The sequence below is a fragment of the Lycium ferocissimum genome, chromosome 6, assembly GCF_029784015.1.
Source record: "Lycium ferocissimum isolate CSIRO_LF1 chromosome 6, AGI_CSIRO_Lferr_CH_V1, whole genome shotgun sequence".
NCBI classification, from domain to species: Eukaryota; Viridiplantae; Streptophyta; class Magnoliopsida; order Solanales; family Solanaceae; genus Lycium; species Lycium ferocissimum.
Genome location: NC_081347.1, coordinates 8177905 through 8192816, shown reverse-complemented (window position 1 = coordinate 8192816; position 14912 = coordinate 8177905). Strand labels below are relative to the sequence as shown.

General features: G+C 34.1%; 1 protein-coding gene across 2 annotated transcripts; it reads left to right on the top strand.

Annotated features, from left to right (window-relative positions):
• Positions 1 to 5645: 5645 nt before the first annotated feature.
• On the top strand, positions 5646 to 14239 carry LOC132059179 (pleiotropic drug resistance protein 2-like). Of its 2 annotated transcripts, XM_059451710.1 has the most exons (20): positions 5648 to 6318; positions 6396 to 6516; positions 6730 to 6818; positions 7032 to 7116; positions 7371 to 7661; positions 7764 to 7854; positions 7938 to 8838; positions 9005 to 9165; positions 9326 to 9429; positions 9503 to 9668; positions 9749 to 9847; positions 10771 to 10901; positions 11465 to 11797; positions 11978 to 12268; positions 12352 to 12435; positions 12522 to 12655; positions 12746 to 12973; positions 13074 to 13245; positions 13330 to 13584; positions 13678 to 14233. In XM_059451710.1, exons 1-20 carry the CDS (start codon positions 5909 to 5911, stop codon positions 13945 to 13947), a joined length of 4416 nt encoding a protein of 1471 aa, XP_059307693.1. In that variant the 5' UTR covers positions 5648 to 5908; the 3' UTR covers positions 13948 to 14233. The 2 variants fall into 2 exon arrangements, with proteins under 2 accessions (XP_059307691.1, XP_059307693.1); XM_059451708.1 differs by having other exon boundaries at positions 5646 to 6318; positions 13074 to 13584; positions 13678 to 14239.
• The last annotated feature ends 673 nt before the right edge of the window (positions 14240 to 14912 follow it).

The window sequence follows — 14912 nt, the reverse complement described above, 5'->3', positions numbered from 1 at the left end:
TTTATGAAAAAATAAATTGGAGAAGATGATTTGAAAATATTTCTTGTATTGGATGATGTTTCAATGCTGTACAGTAACAGTATAAATAGGAAAAATAACCTATGCTAGCTATACACTTGGCAATGTTCTACTTGTCCTAATTCTAACAAACTTATTTGTTGTATTCACAAAAGAGAATCTGTACGTTTTGCTGTACAAAATCAGGTGCACGTTATTGTCTCATATGCTGATTGTCTTGTTGTCAAGGTTTCTTTCATGGACTGGGCCAAATCTGCTTATATGGCCCATTATCCCTTTTGTTCCATATGCTTCTATTGTGACATCCATTTTCAGATTGGTAGAAGTAAAATAAGGCCCAATATTCTTGACCCAATGCTCCTTTAATTTCCTGACCCGATATCCATGTAATTTACATCTGCATTTCCTTCCTTGGGATCATCGTTATCCATTTGAACAACATCTGAACTCGAATGTCCGTCAACATTTTATAATAATCGCTAAGTTATACACGAGCGAGACACGTACACTGAAAAAGAATTTAAAAAAAAAAACATACAACACTATTTGTTCACCTTTTCTATAATTCTAAGTGCATTCCATGCTAGATAAAATAGAGTACTAAGTATGAATCGTTTTTAATATTGATTTTTTCTTTTAAAAGATCGTATTTAAATTGGTTGTGACAATTGATTTTTTTTCTCTATGATGATTGATGATTTATAGAAAGCTGCGAATTTATTAAATATTTCTTTACTTAAAACATGTATGAAGTCCTAATATTTAGAAAGTTAAAATTAACTAAAAATTGTAGTTTGTATAAATCCTTTCCTTATTTGAATTTTCTTCCGTCGAGGTTACGTGAAGAATGTTGATTTACCTTATATCAACTATTAAGACAAGTCCCGAATTTATCTGTTACCAGTTACCACATCGACAGATATCATCAAATGCATCATAAATGGAATATGTGATTTGAAAGTACTAAAGGTAATATAACGGAAAAATAAAGCACATGCAAATAATAAATTCAACATATTTGTTCGTCTTTTTTTTTTTTTTTAATAATTCATAAGTTCATTCCATATTAGATAAAATAGAGAACTAAGTATGAATCATTTTAATATATATGTATATTAGATCTTAAAAAAAGGTTGATTGAACATTTTGTCCTTCATTATACGATTCTATAATAAATAAAAGTGTTTGTGTACTAAATACATCCATGTTGAACTAGGTAAGAAGTCCTAATATTTTGGTATTCTTATAATTTTGGACAACCTTGTGGAGCTTGGAAAGTTTTCTCAAATTTATCTCTATCACGTATATCAAGAACCAAGTTTTAATCGGTGATCCAAATCTTTTGCAACTTGTATTTTTTTTTTTTTTTTTTTCATTTTCGTGTCCAACTTTATTCAGATATATGGGATTTATTTGTTAGTTTTGTTCAAAATTTTAAAAAATTCACTTTTAATGATTATTAAAAAAGCCGAAAGCATTTTTTGAGTAAGATCAAATAGCTATCAAATTATAGAAGGGAGATTTATCAATTAAATACTAACCACACTTATACAATATTACTGAATAACTAACTAGCCAAATGAACTTATATAGACTTTTAATTCAAAATTCAATTCCAATGTTCTCTTGGAATAAATGAATTTTATTTTACATAATATAAGAATTAAATTATTTGAGTTCTATAAAAATAATTATTAGAGTACTAAATAAACACACAATTCTACCTTATATTTAGGACTTCAATTAAGTGTGTAATATACATGGGATTTTCCTCTGCCTTCTTTTGGTACTTGGTAATATAATAATTTCTTAACCATAATTAGGTTAGAGTTCTGAAAAAGCTATTATATTAAACAATTCTTCAGTGTGATGACGGAATTGGTTTGGCAAAATTAACTGATTTGTTCTCCAAATATGTTTTATAGTCACTTGGTTCCTTAGATAGTCAATTCTCTTAATCTTAGTATACTTAATTTCTCTTTAAAGGTCAAGAAAAATTTCACTACACATAATCTGCACCTTCAGGCATGCTGATGAGATTTTGACAATTAAGATTAAGGTAAAGTATACTAAAATGAATCATACACCATCACTTCATCCGTTCATAAATGTATTACATTAGACACAAGATATAAATAAGACGTTTGACACGTAAGCCAATATGTACAAAGGATAAAATTATGCTTTTATATGAGTGCTGGTGAGAGTTGGACTTGCTTCTTATTATGTCCAAATTTATGGTCAAAATTAATAAATTTGAATCTCAAAAAATAAAAAGTATCACATAAATTGGGACAAATGCTAGAGCCTACAAACAAATACACTGGTTATTTAAGGTTAGAACATGTGAATTTTGATGGTTTCGTAAATATTTTGAATTGGAGTGATTACATAAATATGAACAATCAGATTAAGTTTGATAAATATACTTATAATTACATCACTTTTATTTTATGAAGTACACAAACGTTATTTGGTTGTATCTTATTAATCTTGATAGTTCATTTCTATTAAGTTAGATAGATTATATTTATAATTAAATCAATATTCTATACACTTTTTATTAACAAACACAGAATTCACTAAACTAGTTACAGAATAATTACAAGCGTACTGTTTGGTTGCACAAGTATAATTACACAGTTTGATTAAATTTTAAAAATAAAAATTAATAGTAATATTTGACAACTATGTGCCTTTATAAATGATACTAAATTGAATATTTAAGATACATATTGTTTCTTGAAAATGTATTAATTAGTTATCATATATTGTAACTAATATTGTAAAAATAATTGATATATATTTTTTATATTAAAATTAAAATATTTTAATTTAATTAATAATAAAAATTAAAAACGTACATTTTGTAAGAATATCCTGGAAGCATGTTTGAGGAAAAGATCAATATTTATAAATATAATTTCATAACATTATTTAAGTGATTGACAAAAAAATAATCCATCAATTCTAATTGAAAAATGAACGACATGCAATGTGAAATAACAAATCAATACTACTAAATCATATAAATTGAAACCAAGTAAACATTTCAAACTGTGTAATTACACCCAATTTCAATTCTTTTGTAGCTTTCCAAACAGGCTCTAAAAGAAATGTGATACAATTATTAGATGATTTACATTTTTATAGAGTAAAGAATATAAAGAGACTCCTAATTGTTTTTACTATTATTGTGGAAGATGAAGAAGAAACTAAACGAAAATGGGAATTAATAGTAAAAATGGTTCTGATTGATAATGAATTTTTATTTTATAACTGGCATCATGCTTAAGACAATTCATTGTATATTTTGTAGAGTCAAATGAAGGAAGGGAATGTATAAGGAATATGCAAAAACTATTTAAGTGAAATAAAGAAGGGAATTAATTAACAGGACGGTGGAAAAATTAATTACTACCGTGGAATACCAAAGGGAAAAAATTGAAATGTGAATTACAAACACTTAACATTATCAATTGATAATGTATGTGAATAATTATGATTAGAAACGTCTTTGGATTGTAATAAAGGAGAATATGAATGCTTATGTACAACCGGCCTAATCATATTGAATTTAGTGTGCTGCATTAAAGTACTGGTGTTCAACTTCTAATTCACCCATTCAGCTTGTGTAATTAAGAAATAATTTAATTAAAGTTCTTTTTACTGAATGGGTGAAATGGTATAATTGGATATTTAATTAGATTTTGATTTAGTGTAGGGGTAAAATTGTAATCCAACTTTGAAGGTAGGAGCTTTCATTTTTAGTATAAAATGATGATGATGATGATATGTGTGTGTGTGTCGTCATACTTCGATTTTCAAGAGTTAAAACTTTTTGAGTTTGATTAAGTCACGGTAATTAATAATTTAAAATACTCTCTCCATTCATTTTTATTTGTCCACTGTACTAAAAATATATTTTGACTTTTACTAGTCACTTTTAACATATCAAGAGAAACACTTTTATCATATTTTACCCTTAGCATTAATTACTTATTCCCCAAATTATTTCCAAGACCTAAGACTAAACATCAATTAATATGGGCATTTTACATCACATCAGTTACTATTATTTCTTAAAAGTGAACAAAGGGAGTATTTAAAAGGCATATAAAAAAAATTACAGTAAAAAAAAATCTTGTTTGATTCTCAAAATCCTAACAACACAACGTAAATTAGGTTGAAGAGAGTAATAATTTTACTAAAACATTTTCAAATCTTTGCTAGAAATGCGCAAAGTAGTTTGACAAAGCCATAATACTGCTTCAAACTTCTAGACTATTTGCTAGTACCCCATTTTTTTCATGCATTAATTATATATGTAAAGCCTAACTATTTTTTTTTTTTTTTTGTCAACCCTACTGAAACGCTCTACCATGCTAACTAACACCCATCATATACACACTTTAATGCATAAATCTTCAAGTGTTCATCAGATCATTAATCAACCCCATGAAGTATTTGAATATTTTTCACTGTTATAGTTATATATATGTACAGGTACATTTCTGTGTTTTTGCATAATTTTAGTTTTCCTTTTTTTTTTTTTTTTGCTTCCCATTTTTGTCTGTTCATTATTATGGTTATACGTCATTTCACTTTTGCCTACTTCTTTCTCATGCATGATAGATCGTTATTTTTCTTTTTTTAGTTGAAACGTGAAAGGTTTGCTTTAATTAAGTGTTCCATATTATAACTATATATGGAATTATTAAAGAGAGTTTTGATCATTGTGGGGGTCCATTGTTAAAACCGTGAATTTCCCATTTTGAGTATGTTTTCTGAATTACGTAACTCGGGTTTTATTGGAAGTTAGAGAATCTGAAGTGATATATATGTATGTTAACAAATAGAGGCGGAGTTAGGATTTTGAGTTTTATGGGTTCTGGATTCTTTAAAATGTAGCTTACTAAATTCTTGATAAATTATTTATATATATTAAGTAATTTTTTTTTTACCTGCTTTGTTTTTGCTTTATCAAATGATGGCTATCGAAACGCTTCTGCCTAAAAGGTAGGGTTAAGGTCTGTAAACGCTTTACCCTCCTCAGGCCCTATGTTGTTGTTGTGTATTAAGTGAATTTTTAAACACAAATACAGAGTTTGAGCCACACTATTGGATTCTATCGAACACATAGACAAAGCTCTAGCTCACGCCCCTGTTAACAAAATTGAAGATAGTAGTTTTAAATGGTTGTGCAATAATCAAGACTGTTCCATTAAAGAAAGTAGGAAACTTTCTCGATCATTGTGGGGGTCCATTGTTAAAACCGTGAATTTCCCATTTTGAGTATGTTTTCTGAATTAGGCAACTTGGGTTTTGTTCGAAGTTAGAGAATTGGAATAATTTTACATATGTTAACAAACTTGTTGTAGTACTAGTAGTTTTAATGATCATGCAATAATGAAGACTAAAATTAGAAAAATTCTCTACAATTGACTGTGTATGGTTATATTTACTGGTACATTTCTGGGTTCGTGTATAATCCTCAATTCATTCTTTATTTTTTTCCTTGTTCCCATTTTGTCTGAAAAGTTGCTCTAATTATTAACTGATCCATTAAAACTGTATGCAATTTAAAGAAAGTTGGAAACTTTGTTGATCTTTGTGGGTCCATTCTTAAAACTGTGAATTTCCAATTTTGAGTTTGTTTTCGGAATTACGCTACTCAGGTTTATTGGATGTTAGAGAATTGGAGTAATGTGTATGTTAACAAAAAATTGTTCTCTGTTTACAGGTTTGATCAAGTGAATTTCAATCTTTTGTGGGTAAGTTCATTGAAAAAGAGGATTTAAAGGGTGCCTTTTTGTTTTTGAGTTCTTGGAGAGGGTAAAATCGATCGAATTAGTAGATATCCCTTTAACATAGGTCATCGAAAAACGGAATGGAGGGAACATTAGGCCGGGATGAGCTGGCCAAGTCAATGAGCCAGCGGTCCATGAGTAGGAGCGGGCCGAGGATGAGTATTGGATCAGTGAGTTCAAGGAGCTGGGCATCAGCTGGTGTTAGGGAAGTGTTTACTGCACCAAGTGGTGATATTTTTGAGAGAAGTGCAAGGGAAAATGATGATGAAAAAGAGCTCAAATGGGCTGCTATTGAGAGACTTCCTACTTATGATAGGTTGAGGAAAGGGATTTTGAGGCAAACATTGGATGATGGAAACATTGATTATCATGAAGTTGATCTTGTCCATCTTGGATTACAAGACAGGAAACAGCTTTTAGAAAGTGTTCTTAAATTCGTCGAAGAAGATAATGAGAGGTTCCTTCGTAGATTCAGAGATAGGACTGATAGGTAAGTGAATATAAAAAGGGTAACACATTTCCTTGATCTTAGTAATTTATGTGTTAATCAACTTTTGCATGGAACAGGGTTGGAATTGAGATCCCAAAAGTCGAAGTTCGGTTTGAGCATCTTTGTATCGATGGAGATGCATATGTTGGATCTAGAGCAATGCCTACTCTCTGGAATGCTTCCATCAATTTTGTAGAGGTAATATTTCATTTAATCTAAATTTGACCTACAATAATTTAGATTGATATTATATTGACGACAACAATGCCTTTGTAGTTTTGCTGTACTTGTTAAAGTTTTTATTTCGTTTTTTATTCGTCGTTGTACTTGTTAAACATTAGCTGACAAAATTTGGTACTTGTACTGGTGAATTGATTCTTTTTTTTTTTTTTTCATATCCAAATCTCATAGGGGTTTCTTCAAAAGATCAAGATTGTCCCTTCAAAGAAAAGAGTTGTCAACATACTGAGCGATGTGAATGGAATCATAAGACCCTCAAGGTACGTTTATCAAACTACAGTTGCATTTAGAATTACTTATGAATCTAAATTATGGACAGTGAAGGATTCTAGGTGTATCTCAATTAGTTTACCATTGGGTTAAAAAAAAAAACAATATACATCACTTTATTTAGTCTTATTTAGCATAGTTGTGATGGGCATTATGGAGATTGGAACTCCTACATTGATTCTGTGGTTCTTGCATTTTTATAGGATGACGCTACTTTTGGGGCCTCCTGGTGCTGGGAAAACTACATTGCTAAAAGCACTTGCTGGGGTGCCAGACAAAGACCTAAGAGTGAGTGACTTTTGAACTTTTAATGTGACCTGAAAGTTGAAAAAAACACTAGGTGATTTCTTTCCATCTGTCCTAGTCTTGGTGGATAAAGTTACTTGGTACCTATTGCTGGTGGGAGGTGGCAGGTATCCCGTGGAATTAATCGAGGTGTGCGCAAGCCGGCCCGCACAACACGGTTATCAAAAATATATATATATAGATATGGAATGAAACTTTTAATTCAGTGGTGTTTTGCTGACCATGTGTTCTTTTAGGTGAATGGAAGAATTAGTTACTGTGGTCATGAACTATCAGAGTTCATCCCTCAAAGGACATGTGCTTATATTAGTCAGCATGACATTCACCATGGAGAGATGACAGTTAGAGAGACGTTGGATTTTGCAGGACGTTGTTTAGGAGTTGGAACAAGATATGAACTCCTTACGGAATTGGCAAGACGTGAAAAGGATGCAGGAATAAAACCTGATCCTGAGATGGATGCATTTTTTAAAGCAACAGCTTTTGCAGGCCAAGAATCTAGTCTGGTCACTGACTATGTTCTTAAGGTTAGAATCTAGTCTGGTCACTGACTATGTTCTTAAGGTTAGACTCGTAATTATTCCTGCATGTGCAAACTACCCAGAACTGATTATTGAAGTGAATTACAGATACTTGGGATGGATATATGTGCTGATATATTGGCCGGTGATGATATGAGAAGGGGTATCTCTGGTGGACAGAAAAAGCGGCTCACAACAGGTATGCCACGTCAATCAAGGGAAGAGCATCACATGCGCCTTGTGACAACATTTAATGTGAAATTGGCTTTTCACTGAATGCAGGAGAAATGTTGGTTGGCCCTGCTAAAGTTTTCTTCATGGATGAAATATCAACTGGCCTCGACAGTTCAACCACATTTCAAATTGTGAAATACATGAGGCAGATGGTCCATATCATGGATGTAACCATGATAATCTCTCTTCTTCAACCTGCACCAGAAACCTATGATCTTTTCGATGACATTATATTGCTTTCTGAGGGAAAAGTAGTCTATCAAGGTCCACGTGAGAATGTCCTGGAGTTTTTCGAGAGTATTGGATTCAAATGCCCAGAAAGGAAAGGAGTTGCTGACTTTCTGCAAGAGGTTACTTCACTTAAGGACCAAGAACGATATTGGTTCAGAACAAATGAACCTTACCGATATATTTCAGTGACTGAATTTGCAGAACGCTTTAGCAATTTTCATGTCGGGCAACAGCTTTCTGATGATCTTCGAGTTCCTTATGACAAAAGCAAAGCCCATCCTGCTGCACTGGTTACTGATAAGTATGGTATCTCCAACATGGAACTCCTCAAGGCATGCTTATCGAGGGAATGGCTATTGATGAAGCGAAATTCCTTCTTATACATATTCAAGACATTCCAGATCACTGTGATGTCAATAGTTACCTTCACAGTATTCTTTAGGACAGAGATGAAAACTGGTCAGATAGCAGATGGAGGCAAATTTTATGGTGCCTTGTTTTTCAGCCTCATCAATATAATGTTTAATGGTACAGCAGAGATGGCACTTACCATTTTCAGACTTCCTGTGTTCTTTAAACAGAGAGATTCTTTGTTCTACCCAGCTTGGGCTTTTTCTTTTCCCATTTGGCTTTTAAGAATTCCTCTTTCTTTTGTGGAATCACTGATATGGGTCGTACTTACTTATTATACCATCGGGTTTGCTCCTGCTGCTAGTAGGTATGTTCTCAGTTCACTCCTAACAACCAAAAAATAAGATGTGGCGTACTTGTTAGGCTAATGAGTCATGATACTTGGTCAATGTGAAGTTATGGTGCACATATAACAATTAGTTGAGGAACTATATGAATTCAAACTTACAGTCTTGCACCTACGGAATTTTCAGGTTTTTTCGCCAATTCTTGGCATATTTTGCTTTGCATCAGGCGGCTCTGTCCCTCTTCCGTTTTATTGCTGCACTTGGAAGGACTCAAGTAGTTTCCAGCACTTTTGCAACTTTCACAATACTGATAGTCTTTGTGCTCGGTGGTTTCATCGTTGCAAAAGGTCAGTTTTCTATTACACTCTTGGAATTTGGAAACTTCTTTGCTCTCTGTTACAGAGAGTTGTGTATAGTCTTGGAATATAGGTGCGCGGAGATATTCAGAATTGAAAATTTCACATGGCATGTCCAATATTTTGAATGCATTTTTGTGTACTGGTGCAGATGACCTGGAACCATGGATGCAATGGGCCTACTACATATCTCCTATGACGTATGGACAGAATGCAATTGCCATCAATGAGTTTCTGGACAAAAGATGGAGTACTGTAAGCTCTACCATTTTTGTTCATAAAAAGGCGGCATATATTGGTTTGACATCCTATCCCTTGCTCTTTGCAGCCCAACAATGACACAAGATTTTCTGAGCCAACAGTCGGCAAGGTTCTTCTCAAGGCAAGGAGCATGTATACAGAAGGCCATGTTTACTGGATCTGTGTTGTTGCCCTATTTGCGTTCTCGTTTTTGTTCAACTTTTGCTTTGTCATTGCACTGACATACCTAAACCGTAAGTCCCAGATAGTCTGCACTAGTTAAAGTTTTAGAATCCTCTTTTGATCCTGATCACACCTTGTAATAATAATGCAGCACTTGGAGATTCTAGATCAGTTATTTCAGATGATGACAAAAGTAAGAAAAAGAAGCGAACAGACCGGAGTTCACTCTATTCAGCTTCAATGACTGAAGGTCAAGACTCTTGTATTTATCCACTTCTCACGGCTACAGCTTTTATTTGTACAAAATGATTTCTTTATGATAAGGTAAGGTAATGTTATTGATGTAATAGTACCAAGGAGTACAAGCTAAGTTCAAAAAATGTGCAAGCTCCCTGCTAATTTACATCTTTAGAGAATCCAAAAATTCTAAGAAGACACTCTATCAAACTGATCCTGCACCACTAATATAGGTTTGGTGTACATCTGACTTAACAGAAGAAAGATGCTGCTCAACAGAACACTTTCTGTTCCTCTCTAGCCAGATGGTCCACGTGATGTATGCATAAGGGAATGGTCCTCCAAACTTGTTTCAATCTTGTGTCAATTCGCTATCATTGCCAAGATGATAGTAGATATTAACATCCTGTGGCATTACCCAAGCATAGCTACAATGAAGCAGGAGATGGCTGATGGATTCTTGTGAGATTTCACAACAGTCTCTTGAAAGTATCTCAAGGATTTTGTTTTCCCCTCTTGAGCTCTGATACAGAGAACACTTTTTTCGTTAACTTTTTGAAGTGATTGTATTTGACCTCTGTGAGAATCTAGCGGGAGGACTTGATAGAATCTTAGGATGTTATCCCCAAGCATGTTCCTGCATATTTGTATGCAATGAGAAAAAGACAATTAAAATAACCATGTCCTGGTACGAGTTTGGTCAATCCAGATTTGAGAATATTCATATCAATGGAATATTCATCTGCAATTAATAATTTTCTTAAATGTCTGTAAACTATATCTCAAGTGCACAATTCTGGTGGTTGTATGACCATCTGCATATGACCACCCTTCATAAATTGCAATCAAGGCTTAGACAACGATACTATATAGGAGATGTCGAATCCTCTCTTTACTTTTACCATTTGTAAACAACTACCTGAATGATTGTTACAGGTATAGCTATGGACGTAAGGAACACTAACAGCTCAAGTAATGAAGAAGCCAAGAGAAGAGGAATGGTGCTTCCTTTCCAGCCCCTCTCCCTTGCATTTGATCATATGAATTATTATGTCGATATGCCAGCTGTAAGTAACATTTCTTTTTATTTAAACATTAACTTTGTTATGATTCAGTTCTTACGAAATATCTGGTGTTCAAGAATAGATACTTCTCAAGGAATTTCTAACAATCTTATGGAAGCTGGACTTTGATAATATATATGTGCGCGCGCTCATGCATCTCTCTCTCTCTCTCTCTCTCTCTCTCCCCTCTGTATGAGTGCGTGTGTCTTAAAGTTATGTGCGTTTGTTAGTCAACTACTCTTTAGACCTACAGGCCAACTTCTCCAGTCTAAAAGAAAACTGTGATACAGCAATAACATGTCATGTTTGCAAAGAACTGATTGTTAGGGCTATTCAGAACTTTTTATTTGATTTGCATGATTAGTACCATGTTCTAATGATCATTTAGCTAACTAGTGGGAAATGTTTCCTAACAATCTAATAGAGATTCCTTTCAAAGTTCCTAAAAGAATAAGCTTTCTTGAGTTACCAAACAAACGTGTTGAATTTTTGAGTTATTATTATAAAGGCAGGGGAGGAATGGAATATGAACTTCTGTGGCTTATACGATTCTGGTACTTTATCAGGAAATGAAAGTCCAAGGAGTTGAGGATACTCGTCTCCAATTGTTACGAAATGTTAGTGGTGCTTTCAGGCCCGGAGTTCTAACGGCTTTAGTTGGTGTAAGTGGTGCTGGAAAGACCACATTGATGGATGTTTTAGCAGGAAGGAAAACAGAAGGCTCCATTGAAGGAAGCATCAGCATTTCTGGTTATCCAAAGAATCAATCTACTTTTGCTCGCATAAGTGGTTATTGTGAACAGAATGATATTCATTCTCCACATGTTACTGTTTATGAATCATTAGTATACTCAGCTTGGTTGCGTCTCTCTCCAGATGTAAAAGAACATACACGGAAGGTGGGCTCGCTTATCTTATCCTTTTACATTGTATTGTCAGTGAAGTCTTTGTGCTTCTGATTATCCTCTTGAACATTGTTATCTTCATGAAAGAAATCTACTCTATTTTTTGTTAAAAAACCTGACAGTTTTCATAGAAAAGGAGGTCAAGGACTGACTTCAACTTTCGGTCCTGTTTAGAATTTTGTGGAAGAAGTAATGGAGCTAGTCGAGTTGAATCCTCTGAGGGACTCCCTAGTTGGCCTTCCAGGGGTAGATGGCCTCTCAACTGAACAGAGAAAGAGGCTGACCATAGCTGTAGAACTGGTGGCAAATCCATCTATTATTTTCATGGATGAACCGACATCAGGACTTGATGCTAGAGCTGCAGCAATTGTGATGCGAACTGTAAGGAACACCGTGGATACAGGGAGAACTGTTGTCTGCACCATCCACCAGCCAAGCATAGATATCTTTGAAGCATTTGATGAGGTAGTTCTTACAAGCAATGTAGGATTTCATAACTTGTGATGCACCTGGTCTTCTCATAATCATGTCTAATGATTTTCTTGCAGCTGTTATTGATGAAAAGAGGAGGACAAGTGATATATGCAGGCCCTCTTGGTCATCATTCTCACCTACTGATAGAGTATTTTCAAGTGAGGATCATATCTTTATTAAATCATGGGGGTGGGGGTCTATTAGAACAAATCAACAACTAAAGAGCTGTTTTTTTTTTTTTCAGGCTGTTCCTGGGGTTCCTAGAATCAAAGAGGGAACCAATCCTGCTACCTGGATGCTGGACATCTCGGCTACGGCTGTTGAGGCTCAACTTCAAGTAGAGTTTGCCGACATCTATGCCAACTCTGAGCTGTATAGGTAATTTAGAAGATTGAACAGTTGTATTTTTATTTTTCTTCTGGTTTGGTATGACTAATCCTTTGACCTGTCTTACTCGGTTTTTTGCAGGAGGAATCAAGAACTTATCAAAGAACTAAGCATTCCTGCGCCAGGATCCCAAGATCTTCATTTCCCCACGGAATTCTCCCAACCGTTTTTTGAACAGTGCAAGGCTTGCTTTTGGAAACAACACTTGTCCTATTGGAGGCATCCACAGTATAATGCCATTCGGTTTGCTATGACAACAATGATAGGAGTGATATTTGGAATCATTTTTTGGAATAAGGGGAACCAACTGTGAGTAATCTTTCCTTGAGTCCCAAAATTAACATTGCGCAATAACAATATTTCTATATGCGTCATCACTTTTTTTCTTATAGAGTAATTATGATAACAGGTCCAAACAACAAGACCTGTTAAATATAATTGGAGCTATTTATGCTGCTGTTATGTTCCTCGGTGGAACTAATACTTCAGCCGCGCAGTCTGTTGTTTCTGTAGAAAGGACAGTCTTTTATCGAGAAAAAGCAGCAGGAATGTTTTCAGCACTCCCTTATGCATTTGCGCAGGTAACAGTAATTAAACATATACTGTTAAATTTCGAGAAAATCAATTGCTCATTGAGAAGTAATCCATACTTATGCCATATGCAGGTGGTCATAGAGACAATCTATATCGCGATTCAAACTTTTATTTACAGCCTTATTATCTATGCAATGATTGGGTTCCACTGGACGGCTGGAAAGTTCTTTTTGTTCTACTTTTTTGTTTTCATGTGCTTCGTCTACTTCACGATGTATGGAATGATGCTTGTTGCACTCACTCCGAACTACAACATTGCTGCCATCATAATGTCTTTTTTCCTCAGCTTTTGGAACTTGTTCTCTGGTTTCCTCATTTCAAGAACGGTAAGTAAACCAAACACTGTATGATCAAAATAATAAGATGTAAGATCTTAGAATATCGCATTTTTTCTGATGAAATCATAATTGCATATACAGCAAATTCCTATATGGTGGAGGTGGTATTATTGGGGTTCTCCAGTGGCATGGACAATATATGGCCTTGTAACATGTCAAGTAGGCGACAACAACAACACCATTGAGATACCAGGAGGCGGTGACGTATCAGTAAAGTTGTATCTGAAGGACAGCTATGGTTTTGAGTATGACTTCCTGGGAGTTGTTGCTGCAGTCCATGTTGCTTGGGCAGTTTTCTTCAGCTTTATTTTTGCTTATGCCATCAAATTCTTGAATTTCCAAAGGAGATAAGTGAAACTTGAAGTTAGACTAGGATTTCGCTACACATAAAATGTGCATAAGCTAGGCAAAGAAAGAATTTTTTGGAGAATTATAGCTACTACTCTAACAAATTTCAGAATTTTTGGTCACTGAGCTCATTTCATGGTTGCACAGAAATTATTCTTGTGTATCAAATTCTTCATATTTTATGTTGTTGAGGAATTTCCTGACAGGCGTCATTTTCGTGAACCTTCGTGATGTGATTGTATAACTCCTTCACATGACATCCGCAAAAAATATAATAACCAATCACAAATTCGAATAAAGGAGGAGGATGCAGTAGCTTGACTGCGTGTGGACAGATAATGTAATTAGGCATGACTTATAGAGCAGAATGGATATAGATGATTCTTATAACAAAACTCAATTAGTTGTTAGTTTGGATTTGGAATTGAGGCGTAATTTGCTTGGACTACCAGCATGATATAATGAGTATGTTCCATGTGGTAAATAGCTTTGAAAACTCTTTCTAACTTTTCAAGATTTCTCTTTGAGAAAATGACCAATTGCAGGACTAAAGCTAACTTCTACAACAGCTCTATTATTTTATTTTACCCTACTATATCATGTTGACATTACAAACCTAAATAATAAAGTGTTATATCTCTAACATTTTTAACTTTTAGATAGGCATTCAACCATGGGATCAAAGTATGCAGAGATCCTGGATTCGAGTCACACAAAACCATCCATCAACGAAAAATTATAATTTCACTTAACCCATAAAAATAAATTTAGACCACACAGGAAGCTTACCAATTTAAAATCTTGCGACTTTAAATCTGTCTGTAACAGTAGAAACTTATAAATTTGAACTCTTATGATCAAGAAAAGACAAAAACTTGAATCTGTTGGAAACTCCAAAATCTGACAAAACATGGTATACAAAAATATGATTGCCTGTAAACTCTAAAATATACTTATTCTTGGCTTTA

Bases quoted from the DNA above. Each gene is read 5' to 3' on its own strand.
- LOC132059179 (XM_059451708.1), top strand. From the start codon at position 5,909: ATGGAGGGAACATTAGGCCGGGATGAGCTGGCCAAGTCAATGAGCCAG. The intron at 9,166-9,325 runs GTCAGTTTTCTA...GTACTGGTGCAG, and splicing joins TGGTTTCATCGTTGCAAAAG to ATGACCTGGAACCATGGATG. The intron at 10,902-11,464 runs GTAAGTAACATT...GTACTTTATCAG, and splicing joins ATTATGTCGATATGCCAGCT to GAAATGAAAGTCCAAGGAGT.